This window comes from Papaver somniferum, chromosome 6 (assembly GCF_003573695.1).
Source record: "Papaver somniferum cultivar HN1 chromosome 6, ASM357369v1, whole genome shotgun sequence".
In the NCBI taxonomy this organism is placed as follows: domain Eukaryota; kingdom Viridiplantae; phylum Streptophyta; class Magnoliopsida; order Ranunculales; family Papaveraceae; genus Papaver; species Papaver somniferum.
Genome location: NC_039363.1, coordinates 140,228,129 through 140,242,375, shown reverse-complemented (window position 1 = coordinate 140,242,375; position 14,247 = coordinate 140,228,129). Strand labels below are relative to the sequence as shown.

The 14,247-nt window shown below is 37.3% G+C and overlaps 1 protein-coding gene across 3 annotated transcripts; it reads right to left on the bottom strand.

The window, feature by feature from the left end:
- Positions 1-1,279: 1,279 nt before the first annotated feature.
- LOC113289544 (eukaryotic translation initiation factor 5B-like) lies at positions 1,280-7,689 on the bottom strand. 3 transcript variants are annotated; one of them, XM_026538819.1, is made up of 13 exons: positions 7,504-7,689; positions 7,085-7,133; positions 4,295-6,861; positions 4,101-4,208; positions 3,917-4,017; positions 3,702-3,792; positions 3,499-3,609; positions 3,352-3,417; positions 3,027-3,086; positions 2,350-2,907; positions 2,041-2,160; positions 1,826-1,945; positions 1,280-1,701 (listed from the first exon to the last, which is right to left on the bottom strand). In XM_026538819.1, the coding sequence occupies exons 3-13, from the start codon at positions 6,821-6,823 to the stop codon at positions 1,636-1,638; spliced, it is 3,930 nt and encodes a 1,309-aa protein (XP_026394604.1). In that variant the 5' UTR covers positions 6,824-6,861; positions 7,085-7,133; positions 7,504-7,689; the 3' UTR covers positions 1,280-1,635. The 3 variants fall into 3 exon arrangements, with proteins under 3 accessions (XP_026394604.1, XP_026394607.1, XP_026394605.1); XM_026538822.1 differs by having other exon boundaries at positions 7,085-7,156; positions 7,504-7,684; XM_026538820.1 differs by lacking the exon at positions 7,085-7,133 and having other exon boundaries at positions 7,504-7,684.
- Positions 7,690-14,247: the final 6,558 nt, after the last annotated feature.

The window sequence follows — 14,247 nt, the reverse complement described above, 5'->3', positions numbered from 1 at the left end:
TATTAAAAATTGAATACAAAAACTAAGTTTTCGTCAGCCATTTCCTAGCTATAACGAGAGACAGATGTGTTCCCTTTTTAAGCCAAGACAAGAAACCTGGCCACATTATAGATAACCAACGGACCACAGTGGTTGGCCTTCGTTATAATGTGGCTATAGCAAGCAAAAAAAACTGCCATAATGATTGGCCTTACAATTCGTGTCTTCTCTAAAATGGTCTGGAGAAATAATTTTCTTATTACTAATCATCATCATTCTCAATTACAAGAGAGTCGGTTGGTAACCAAGCAACAAGTTGGGCACCAACCCCCTTCGAAATAACAACCCCAATTCTATGAAAAATAAAATTACTAACTTTCGTATTGAAGTCGTGGCTAGCTATACAGGACCAGAGTCTTTTCAGGAAAGCAACAAAATCCTCGCCTAACTCTCCAGGTGTTGTAATTGGCAAAACCCCTAAATCGTAACCCTGAGCTCTGCATTTATCAAAGTATTTCTTGTGTTTCCGGGTAACTACATTAGAGATAGCACGACCAGGCACAAGCGCACCACCAGCAAAGGGAGAGACACCAGTAACATCAAAGCAAGTATCTTGACCATTGTTCCATCCATAAACCATTATATCTGCCGGTCTCAAGGCCGAACCATCATCAGCCAACAAGTCCCAAGGACATCTCCTTTCTAGCAGGCACACCCGCTCTGTAACAAGCATCTGCTAAAATATCACGCATGAAATCATGGCGAAACTTCAACCCAACTTCTTTGGCACAATGTAATGCATGGTCACCATATATATTCATCCCCCTTTACAACAAGGACACACACTACCTTCCTCAAAAAGTGGGATACCCATTCGGTAGCATAACACTGAGGCAAACTGGCGTGGCCCTATGTTTTGATTCAACCCATTAATAGGAATGGCCAAAAGATAGTCTTGTGCATGCTTGATTTTGTTACACTCCCAGTAAAACAAGTCACGCTCAAACATGGAATACTTTGTCGGCATCTCTTTCTTAACAGCCAAGGTACTCATTAGATGGGGGGGAGTATCAACGATGTTGAAGGAGGAAGGGAGGGAGCCACAAATTTGTATATAGTTATCAGGCGCACACCGGAAAATGGGGCTAGTACCAGTAATAAGAGTTTTTCTCTTGCAAGTTCTTAGTCTGAGCCCAAAATGCCACAAAACAATAGTGGCCTAAGTCTTCCATGGTATAGAGGTACCATACGGACTTCCGTCTTACTTGTTTGATCAAAAAAATCAACTTCTTGAACCATGTGTCAAAATTCGACAACTCTTGAACACTTCAGGAATTCAATTATTCAAACTCAAAACTTCAAAACTTTATTTTGTTTTACAGCTACTTTAATACACATGTCAAAATTATGACAGGGTAAAAGACCACTAAACAAAATTATCTATAGATTAAACCTTCTTCACAAAATCTACCCCCGCCAGGGGTAGCCCTCTCCTCTCTGTGGTGGCACTTACCATAGTGCTACAGAATCAGATCTGCAATTTTACAACTTGCTCTATGTCAAAGAGCATTTTCAATTACACAACCAGTCTCCAAGGGTAGCCCTCTCTAAGGGCCGCATTCGTCATAGAGTTACAGAAACAGATCTGCAATTTTACTATTGTATGTCGAAGAGCCTTTTAAGTTTCACAACCAATCTCCATTCATCAATAGACAGATCTTCCTGCATATTTTAGGATAAAGGGAAGGGAGAAGACAGTGGACTTTAGATCCTACAAATTTATGTTTACTATCCTTGGATACAAAAAGGAAAGGAGAAAAATCAGAGAGCAGCAAGTATAACTTACCCGATAGTTGGCTTTCAAAATATCTATGGACTTTCTGGTTATGTGGCTAACAAGCTCATCCTCCATTTCAAAATGCCTGCCGAACATCTTCTGCTGCTCCTCAGGATTGCCGCTAGCTATCTGCACATATACAAACATAGAATCCCTTGTTTACTGACGGCAAGAGAATTCTTGGAACGTCTATCATGTAACTTTTAGTCGAACTTGTAAATTACCTTTATGGCAACCTTCTGCCCTTTCTTGGCAGTATCAACTTGCTTGTGGTTAATTTCTATAGACGCTATCCGGCCAATATCAATAAAATCCCTTGATGGAATGCAGATCGGAGTGCCAATCTGAACTCAATGTGATAAAGATGCATAAATCAGTATCTCTATATATAACAAAATACCAATTAAACAATACCATACAATGGGAACATCCTGCTGATAGAAATAGCCGACTCTTATGACTTGCATCAGCAAAAGACAAGACTTGGGGTCGGTCAGTTGAAAGGAACTGTAAGAACTGAGAGAGAGGTGTACCTTAAGGATGCCTTCCAGAATATCCACGCCCAAAACAATTGGGTCCTTCTTGTTAAAAACACAATTCGGCATAATCTGGAGAAGACAAGGAAAAACAGCTTCCTCGGCAGCATCTTTCTTCTTTTCTTCCTTAAGATTGTCAATATAAGCTTTGAACTGATCAAACAAGTGATAAATGATATCAGCAATGAATATTTTTACACCGCTCTCTTCTGCAAGCTCGCGAGCTTCGGGTGTCACTTTGACATCAAATGCCAAGATGGTGGCATATTCCTTCTTCCTCTCAAGCATGACACTAGCCCTCATGACATCTCTCTTGTGTACCGGACCTATACTTATACCACTGACAGGTATATTGACAGCTGGACTCTTCAAAAATTCCAGCAACGCCTCCAATGATCCAAGGGTCGACGCTTGAACACAAACACCTTCCCCACTCTTGTCTATCCTGCTCATGACGGTCTTCATGTCCTGCATTGTTGCTTCTTTGATGTCTTCCACATCGTCATCAGGACCCACCACGTACAGACCAGTGCCTGCAATAGCATGCTCAAGGCCCTGAAAAGAAGTAACAAAAAATGGTTACTGACGAGAACACATTCAAAATGGAAATACAAACTGTATTACCAATGTGCATCAACAGTCTACGACCAATATCATATGGAAGAGAACAAAACCTGAGCGGTGATTTTCACACCCTGTGCTGCTTTGAGTTCTTTGTGATGGACGTAAGATCCCTGGGGAATTACAAAACGAAATATTGAAATGAATTAGTCTAGAAAATTGTGAAAATCAAGAAGATTATACAATAAAAGTAAATTACTAGGATCAACTTAAATGGGGATAGTAAGGCCATAATTTGCAAATGGTAGTGTTGCTAAGTCATATGAGTTCAACATTGACGCTTTTTCGTTATTCATAAACTCTTTTTTCAAGCAAGACTTTTTGCACATGATAAACACGTGTGGGCCGTACAAAGAAAAATGCAACCAGAGTTTTCACCTTTATCCTTAACTCCTTCATTGGATGAGGTGTGAGTAATGCACGTATAGTAGTAACAATCGGTCCCTACAACATCCACAGAGCGATATAAGAAACTGTCACAGAAAAGAGTTATCTAACATCGGAGGTACATCTTTTAATGCATACCTGCATGCCACAAACCACAATTTGATCACCCTCGTGAAGCACCCCATTTACTAGTACAACATCAATAGTTGTCCCCAGACCTTCAATAACCTTAACCTCCAACACTGTGCACTGCAGAACAGCCATCGTCAAGAGATACATTAGACATGAATCCACAGTTCATATCAATTTTTATGATGTTTTCCAGAAATATAGATAATAACCTGAATTTCATTGGTAAACATAAGTTTCTCCACCATAGTTTTCTGAGTCCACTGAACCAATAATAACAGCATATCCGGAATTCCTTCACCACTGATACATTTGCAAAAAGGAGACCAAAAATCAGCCAGTGAACTGATATAAAAGAAGTGTTGCTATAAAAACAGCTCATCCCAACCATATAATACAAGCTTGGTGATAGGTTCGACAAACACACCTGATTGCACTTGTTGGAACAATACTATAGGTTTCTCCCATTTCTTTATTTTTGTAGTACAACTCGGAATTCAGACCCTGCTCCTTAAACTCCGTTATGATCTGAGAAAAGAAAACAATAAATAAATCAGTTTATCTACATTCTACCACGTCGAACACCACAAAAGTCGGAGATTTATCTTTACCTGTGTGAGCCTCGATTGGAATTCCATCTGCACATCCTTAGATTGCATCTTCATAGCTTTGACAATTGGCGCATTCTTGCAAGTTTTCCAACCATATAATCTGTCGACCTTTTAAATTTGAAAAGGAAAAAGATATTAATTTCTAATTTTACAGTCGCGGTGTATATATTCAGTTATCAGCGAAGTATGCGCACCTTGTTCAGTGCAACTATGAACTCTGTGTTCCGCATTTTCAGAAGATTCAGGGATTCAATAGTCTGTGGTTCCAATCCGTGCATGATGTCAACAACCAATATTGCAATATCACACAAACCAGACCCTCGTGAACGCAAGTTCGTAAAGGATTCGTGTCCTGGCGTATCAATAACCAAAAGACCAGGGACCCTCAACTTCGCATCTGCTTTTAACTCCCGCGTTCTCTCTCTTATGTTCTCGGCAGGAAAATAGGTAGCCCCAATTTGCTGTGTAATTCCTCCAGCCTCGCCTTCCTGGACATTAGTTCCTCGGATGCAATCTAGTAGCTTTGTTTTACCAGTATCAACATGTCCCATAATACAGCATATTGGAGAACGTAGATTATCTTCACTCCTTTTCGAAAGTGCCTCCTTAGTCCGTGCTTCGCGTTTAGCTGCGGCATCCTTCCTCCTATTCTTGTCCACAACATCAACTGATGGACCATTGTCGTCATCACTATTATCATCTTCGGATTTTAAGGGTTCAGGAACACCTTTACCAGAAGCAGTAGATGGTTTCTCTGTGGCACCAGAATCTGGTGATGTAGGACGCTTGGTTTCTTTCATCACCACAGCCACGGGCTCAATTTCATCATCGACCTCTTCATCAAATGCACTCTTGACTGGGATTTGGACATCAGCATCATCCCAGATCTTAGCGTCCCAATCCTCTTCCACTTCCTCTTCTTCAGATGCTTTATCTTCATTCTCATGCTTAACTTCCACTTCTTTGGCAGTATCAGCCACAGTTGAGTCTACTTCTCCAATATCCTTCACTTCGACTGCATCAATTTCATTGACAACTTCCACCTTGTCTTCCTTCATCCCTGAGTTGTCCACACTGTTTGAAGTAGACGCCTCATTTGCTTTCGCAGGAGCTGGCTTAGACTTCTTTGTTTGGTATTTTGGCCTCTTTGTAGCAGCGCCACCTTCTGATGGAGGAAGTACACCCTTTGCAAGAAACTGATTTCTCATTATTTCAAGTCGACGAGCTTCTTCTTTCTGCTTAGCAGTTAAAAGCTTCCCCTCTTGTTTTTTCTTCAGCATCTTCTCTTTTTCTTTTTCCTTTTTCCTTCGCTTGGCTTCTTCTGCTTGTTTCTCGAGTTCCTCTTGTCTGAGGCGCTCTTCTTCCTCCCTCCTTTCTTTCTCTTCCTCTTCCCTCCTCATTCTCTCTTCAAGTTCTTTGCGCCTTTGCAAAGCCTCCTGCATTTCTATAACATGCTTTGGGAGCTTCTTATCAGGCTTTTTACTCTTTGTTTCCTCCTGTTTTGATTCGACTGCAGATGCAGCAGCTGCCTTCTTCTCCTTTTCCTTCTCCTTCTTTTTTTTCTTCTTCTTTGCTGCTGCAGATTCCCCAGTATCTGCCTCTGCTTCCTTCTCCTCACCTGTAGCATCAACTGAGCCAACTGGCTCAGGCTGAACTTTAACATTTTCTTCTATCGGAAGAGGAGCAGTAGGTTTTGGAATAGCGGGAGCCTCACCGAGCTCAGCAAGAATTTTGTCCAGGTCATCTTCCTCCTGGGCAGTTCTTCCACTCTTTTTTTTCTTCTTTTTACTTTTGGAGGTCTCAGCAGGGGGCACATCACTTAATTTAACACTAGCTTTGACATCAGCTTCACGTGTATCATCTTTAAGGGAATGCTGCTCCGTTTCAGTATTATCTTCTCCAATGCCAGCACTGGAGCTGAGTTCATTTACTAATGACCCATTGTTCTTCTTGGACTTCGAAGACTTCTTCTTACCAGAAAAAGTAATAGCTGGGACATCTTCGTCTTCCACAATGGCATCATCACCTAAACTATTAGTGGTGTTGTCATCTTCATCGAGGAGTGCTGCTGAAAATAAGTTGCTGCTCTTCTTTGATGATTTCGAAGACTTCTTCTTACCAGTGAAAGAAATCACAGGCTCATCTTCCTCGTCTAGTTTACTTTCTTCTTTAGTCTCGGCGTCCCCTTCATCTAGGATATCAAAACTAGATGAGGCAAACAAGCTACTGTTCCCCTTTTTAGAAGATTTTGAAGACTTCTTTTTGCCAGTGAAAGCAATTACAGGAGGTTCTTCATCACCATCCTTTTTCACACTATCCTTCTCATTGTCACCATCTACAGAAGGTTCTTCATCATCATCTATATTGTCTTCGTTGAGGAGATCAAAAGCCGAGGAGCTAAAACCGCTAACAGTCTTCTTGGATTTTGACTTCTTTTTACCAGTAAAAACAATTGCAGGAACATCATCTTCATCTTGTTCAGAAACTTTGCCTTCATCTTCTTCTTTAAGCTTTGCTGCCTTGGCTTCTCCTTTTTTTCCTTTCTTCTTTCCTACAATCGCCACGGATTCTTCTTCATTTTTCTGAGGCTCCTCAGACAACTCTGTACCAATAGAATACTCGTCATCTTCTATGACATGCTTTTTTTTCTTAGATTTAGAGGCTCCACCCTGTGGTACAGAAGGGTTCTCGTCGTCACGGTTCGAAGGCTTCTTTTTCCCCATTCCCGCTTACTAAAATTCTAATTCTGAAATACAAAGCCCTGACATAAAGCACAACAAAGAAATCAAAAACAGAATAGATAGCTGATGGCACTCTATCTTTTAAAATGAAAAGCCATAAAACTTAAGAGAATCATCGAAGTTGTAGAACAAAAACCCTACGCAGTCACATAAAATAGCTAAATATAAAGCAACATACACAAAACACGCAAAATCAATTCAAAATTCATAGTTAAAAGTGAGTTGAAGAATCAGGATTATCACCTTCACCACTAACTTGTATATCTTCCCAATAATCACAGTACCAGACAGCCTGAATACAGAACAAAGCAACACCTTACATGGAGATGGAAACAATGAATCTTTTCAATTATAACACTTTAGGTACAATGGGAACCAACAATATATATTCCATTGACCTAATCAACGGTAATACCTAATCAACAAAATACTCATCATAACCTTTTTATCTAATTTCATAGATAAACAGTTAAGTTGTTCGATTTCGTAGGATTAAAATCACAATCAGATACTTCACTGTTAAGCAATCCAATCTGAATTTATTAATCTATTTCAACATTACAAACTTAATCAAAACATAATCTATACATCGAAATCAAAAGATGAGAATACAAGATAGAAAGAAAAAGAGCAGAAAGAATGGGGATTAAACCTTATTTTACCTTATTAGATTGAAGTCGAAGAAGACAAGTGAGATCTTCTTAAGCTTGACTAGGGTTTTAGAATTGAGACGGTGTCAGTGAAGGAAGGACCAATAGATAGGGGATTGTGAGCTAGGGTTACAGTCTTGCTCTGGTTGTAAGGTGAGAATATGAGATTGCGAAAGAAAAAAGGGTTTTGTTTCCTCGACTTGGTTTTCTTTTATTTTCTTTACGGTTTCCTATTCTGGATCCTATACAAAACTGCCATTCGTTGTCCAAGTATTTACAAAGGAAACATGCTATTTTTTGTTTGGATTGGCGCTAGCGTTGCACCAATAAGGGCTAAGAGTCTTAAACACTGAACACGCATGTCTAAGAGTTATAGCGGTACTCTTTTTGCATCGAAGCGTGTTTAGAATATGCATCCAACAAATTATGCAAGTTTCACTCGGGTTTTTTCTTCCGAGATTGTCAATGGGGGTGTTAGATTATTACTTAGTTCCAAAATTTATACGAGACAACTATGATACCCCATTAGCAGTTATATATTTTTTAAAAGGTTTTTTCTGGGATATTTTTAGTTCATACTTGAAAAATAAATAATTTTGGAATCTTATTTGATTCTCTTTTTTATGTTTTGCATTGCTTGAAAAGTGTATTGTTTTTCATTCATTTAATTCTTTTATCATGCTTTTGGAGTTTTAAAAAGTTTAAATCGTGAACTGTTATTATTATGTTATCGTGGCTTTACCATATTTTGTTGAACAATAAATTTATAATGAGAATCTCTTTGTTGATACTTTGCTTCCCATTTGTAACAACAAAATCTAGCTTCAGTTGCTGATGTCGTTGGATGAATCAAAGTAGAGTTTTCATTGTTTCAAAAATTGTTCTATTGTTTGGGGAAATCAAATTAGGTCATTCATAGCTTCATTATTACGTTTAAAATTTGTGGTTTCTGATGATATGGGAATTGTTAGGGGGATTGTGGAATTGTTTTTATTATTTTGAAATTTTAATCAGTGTTACTTCTCAAAAATTAACGGTTTCAATTATTTTAATTAATCTATATTTTTATGATTTATTTCAGAAATTACGGCCTCATTTTTGAGTAGTATTCTAAGTGGCTGTTATCGAAATTTAAAAGTTACGGAGCTTTACACGAAATAAGTTCGAAGTAATATAGATTATGTTCCTTCAGTAGAGTGTCTCGCGAATGTGATTTTTTTATGCCTTTTCCATTTTGTTTTGTGTTCTTATTTTGATTGGAAATTTTGTGTTCATTTGTTGAAACAACTTTATGAAGTTTTGCCTTATGGCATTGCTGAAATTCAGTGTTATTGATTATACACCTTGCTGATTTTATTGCACCTGCATATTATATATTTGTAGGCCTAGCTTGGTGAATTATAACTGAATCAATGGATTTGGTTTTGCGAAAAATCGCAAATTTGAGTGCAAACTAAGTTTGACGTGCAACGCACGTACTCACCTATATAAGACAACTACTCTTTCCAGTAAGTACCCTTATTAGCAATCATGTTTTTTTTTTAAATCTCTTCTGGGATGTTCTACTTTAGATTTGAAAAATAAATAACTTCGGAATCTAGTTCGATTCTCTTCTTTATGTTTGGCGTAGCTTGAAAAGTGTATTGTTTTTGTATTCATTTAGTTCTTTTATCATGCTTTTGGAGTTTAAAAAAGTTTAAACCGATGAACTATTATTATTATGTTGTTGTAGCTTTATAAAAAATTTGATAAACAGTAAATTTATGGTGAGAATCTCTTTGTTAAATTCCTCCCTAATTTTTCAACGCTGATGACAATATTAGCAAATCAGTTTGTTGGACTCGATCAAGTTAAGCCCGGAGTGAGTAAATAAATAATACGTAAAATGTTTTATGTACCTCATAGATAAACTGTGACATAGATAGAAAAAATCATTACATTGTATGAGGGAACAAAAGAAAATAAGTTATGTTGTTTATTTATTTTTGTTAGAGCACTGCTCGGTTGAACCCACTAGCATTGGTATGTCAAGTTAGTTGTCAATTTTAGTTGCCAAATGCATTCTTGATTTAGCATACTAAAGATAGTTTCGGACTAGATTAGGTCTAAGAAGTTGAATCGAAGTTATCCTTAAAGGATGAAGATTGAAGACTACAAGAAGACATCAACAAGTACTTCATCAATAAATGTATGTGATTGATTTCATTTGGATTCTTGTTCAATTCTACCTTTCTAATCTATCAAGATATATGCTCACTCTATGACACAATTCCGATGACAGTAAATGTACATTTATGTATATATACTTGAGGTTATTTGATTCATGACCTTGGACACAATAACCTTTATTCTTGTAAAGAATCTCATGTTATAGTGAATGAGCTTATGAATCCAACGAGCCAAGAATCACTCAATTCCGAGTTATAACGATGAAGTTATGAGTGATTTACTAAAGTTCGTTAGTAGGAAATAATCCGTGGGCTGTTTGTAACAGTTCATGGACTTGGGCCCAATTACGTGACTAAAATCTTTTTTTGGTCAAGTTGGTGATGTTTCCTTGTCTAGACAAGATGGATATTAATCCAAACATATTTGATTACCATATTAAAGTGTTTGTGATAACTTTTAATTCCTGCCTAAGTTAAAATGTGATTTATTCACACAAATAAATATTTGCTAATTAATTATTTATTTAATTATTTATGCATAATATTTATAACTTAGGAAAGACTCCCATAATTAGGAGAGTCTTGAAAAAGGAAAATAGCTTTGCTTAGCTTCCAAGCTATTGTTCACTATAAATAAAGGGTTCGTGAGTTTACACGTTTTTCATCCCCGTTGGAAATTGGCGTAAGCTTTGCAGGTTGTTTCCATGTCTTCTGTTCTCCGTGAACAAGAATGAGATAAAAGTCTTTGTATTGGGGATCACAAAGCCAAGTTGAATTTAATCTTCGTGATTGATCATACAACTTGTAATCTAGGTTTTTCACCTCTTGTCTATTCTAAGGTTTTCTCTTCTGATATAAAACCATTCAAGAGTTGTTGATCATAAACCTAGGTTTTGATAGATTTCAGTTTCCGATTGTATACCGACACTTGTTAGTCTAAATCGGAAGCTAGAAAGAAAACTTCAATTAAGGTATCTCGTAAAAATCCTTAAGAAGTTTGAAACAAGATATCTCTAGATTTATTCTAGTTGTTCTTGTTGTAGAATTATCAGGGTTTTCTTAACTTGGAAATTGATCTTTGGAATCACCCAAGTTTACTTACGGAAATCAGGTTCACGGACTCCTTGTGTGTACGCATACTGATTGTAAGTTAAAACCCTAATCTACAAGTTTGTTTTGATATTATTTTTACCTAGTAATTGTTTTTATCAATATAAACACAAGATTTCCAAAACCTTGATTCACATCTAAAGGCAAATCAAACCGGTGTTTTGTGCAAACAAAATATCAAATCGTATCAATCGTGTTGGTGTATCTTCTAAAGAGAACTTTGGGTTCTGCTAGAAGATTTGTGCGAAGAGTTCCTAAAGAGAATCGGTATTCTGCTAGGAGTTCGATAAGTGCTGAAGCAGGTATTACAAATAGTCCGAATATGTAGTAGGAAATTGGTGTAACAGCTTTTAATCAGTGTGTGTTTATTCTGGACTAGGTCCCGGGGTTTTTCTGCATTCGCGATTTCCTCGTTAACAAAACTCTGGTGTCTGTGTTATTTCTTTTCCGTATTATATTTTATTTATATAATAGAAATATCACAAGTTGTGCGTTAAGATCAATCAGTTCTTGCATCCGGCCGTTGGGTTGTTGAGTGAATTGATTGACACTTGAACATTGGTCTTTGGTACCGTTCAAGTTAATCCTCTTATATTCAATCGGGCTCACAAATTCCTATCTGCTGATTGCGGATTGAATCAAGAGATAGAGATATAAAACTCTTCGATATACTTTTTCTAGATTGAGTCTAACTGTCTAGTTGTTTCTCTTGAAAGTATATTGGAGTTTGTCTATTCAGATTGCCAAACGAAATATTGGGTGTGGTTGTTAGACCCCTGCTTTTTCAATTGGTATCAGAGCGAGCAAACACGCTAAGACTCATAAGTCTGTGTTTGTAGCAATCTGATTCTATGGACAGAGGTGTTATGTCTAAAGATGCGATCATCCACGACATTACCCCAGATCTTCATCACCACGTTACTATGTGTAATAAGTCTAAAGATGCTTGAGATATCTTAGAAACCGTATTCGAAGGTAATGCCGCAGAGAAAGAAGCAAGGCTTCAAAATCTAGCTTCTGACTGGGAAAACCTTCACATGTCTGATGATGAAACCTTTGATGAGTTTAACCAAAGACTTCCTCAAATAGTTAACTCCTCATTTGCGTTAGGAAGAACTATTCCGGAGAAAGATATTATGTGAAAAATTCTCAGGTCTCTACCATCAAGATACGAGTCTAAGAAACATGCCATTGAAGAAGGAAATGATCTTTCTACACTCTCCAGAAATACTCTTGCTGGAAAGTTGAAGATCTTTGATAATGAACACGCAAGAAAATAGGTGATTTCTCTTAAAGCTGCAAACAATTATGAATCCTCTAAGGATAAATCTGGTTTGCCAGATACTAAGGATGTTACTCTACGACAATTTATAAATTTCTTGAGAGACAGGAAAAAGAATTTTTCTAAAAGTATAACATCTCCTAAAGATGATGTACAATGCTACAACTGTCGTGGTTTCGGGCACTTGTCTTCAGTGTGTCCTAGCTGGAGCCGTAGACAATCGGCATATGCAGCAGATTTGCCTACTCTTGATGATGGACCTAAATTTTATAATCCCCAAGAGTTGGCTGGCGAGGTTAAATTAGCTTCTGGAAAAATTCTGGCGGATACTTATTCTGATTCTGGTGAAGAAGTGTTCCATGTGGATCCAGTTGCTAATAACCTTCTTAAAGAAAGTCATAAAAAACTCCCGGAAGCTGAAAACACCATTTTCAGTGGGAAAGTTAAATATGACAGACTTCGTAGTCGAAATAAAGACTTGCAAGACCAACTTGATTATAGTGATGCAAGAGATTATCTCAACGAAATACAAAAGATTAAAGAAGAAATTGCCGAAGGTCGTGATCGGGAAATTATTCTTCAAGCACAGCTAGATAACTTGGAAAACATTGAGATGAACTTGTTATTTGATTCAGAATGAGAAGATCTCAAAGCTCAATGTGAATTATCCAAGAATGATTTAGTTATTGCGCTTGAGAAGGTCAAAAGTTTGGAAGAAGAAAACTCGAGATTAAAAGAGAGTTTTTCTAGAAATAGCAAAGCAGATAAATTAACCTCGATATTGGGAGCATGTAGAATTCATCGTGATACACGAGGATTGGGCTATGAAGGAATATACGCTCATAGTATTTGCAAAGAGGTAAAATTTGTCAAAGCTAAAGTTTCTTCTCAACCAAAACATTCCAAGGTTGACAAAAATAAAGTATCTCTACCAACTGCCGACAACGAAAAGAGTAAATTCTGTCAAGATCCAAAGCAAGCACATAAACATTCAGGTAACACTGAACATAACTTTTTCCATTCTACTAAACATTGTTTTTATTGTGGAAAACCAGGTCACTTGCAAAGGAATTGCAGATTTCTTAAACGAGATAAAACCAAATCTTATTCTGTTAAGATGACAAGATCTGATGTTCCAAAATGGAGAAAACCTGAGTCTCATAATATCAGTTTTTTCAGTATTCCCCCCCAAAAGTTCCATAATTATATTGGGAAGAAAAAGAAATACGTTCCTCCAAAAGCTGCTCATAAATGGGTACCAAAAAAGACCAATAAAAAAACGAGTACTAATAAGAAGGATCTCCCAGACAAGAGTTTGACAAGGGATAACATCTTTAAAAGGTATGGAACAGTTACTGAAAGTTTCAGGGAAGTTGTTAAATTCCTAGATTCCATGTTTGATTTTGTTTCGAATACCTGTCGTGAGCAAGATTTTGCTCACCTAGACACAACCTGATTGTGTTGAAAGTGCATCCTCACTATGAAGCCCTATTAAATGCGGTGAGGATTGCAAAAGAATTGGGGCGCACATGTTGTGTTGGGTAATTTCTGAATATGAGGAACAATTTATTGTTTCGAGCTGAGTCTAACTCGCTTACATATTTCTCAAAATATGTGCTGGTAAGCTTTTGCTTCAACCAAGTTCATCTTTACCTAGTGACGAAAGTCATAATATGTTTCAATCAATTTGAAAATTGCTTTGACGATAAATGGTGTAACAAATATATAACGTTCTCTAAGAATGTTTCAATGATTGGAATGAGAGCTTAGATTACATAACCAATGATGGACATAAGCATTGTTGTGGAAACACATTTATTTATAAGTCGTATTCTTTGAACCAAAGTTTGTGAACTTTGTTGATCAAGAGAACTGTAAGAATGGTGTTAGCCAAGTCCGCGAACTCATTCCGCGAACTGCCGAAGTTCTCAAACCCGAGAATTTCTGCTGGAGTTGGAAAACTATTTGCATGAAGCTAAGTCCAAGAACTCAATCCGCGAACCGGCGAAGTTCTCATACCCGAGAATTTCTGCTGGAGTTTGTAAACTCTGCCTGGTAACTTAAGTCCGCGAACTAAGTCTGCGAACTTGAGTTGGTTATATCTAAAGACGATTTTTCGTGAACTTATATTTATATAAACTAAGGAATGCAAGTTTGCAAAACGTGGCTATAAAGTTCATGAATCGATTCGAGTGA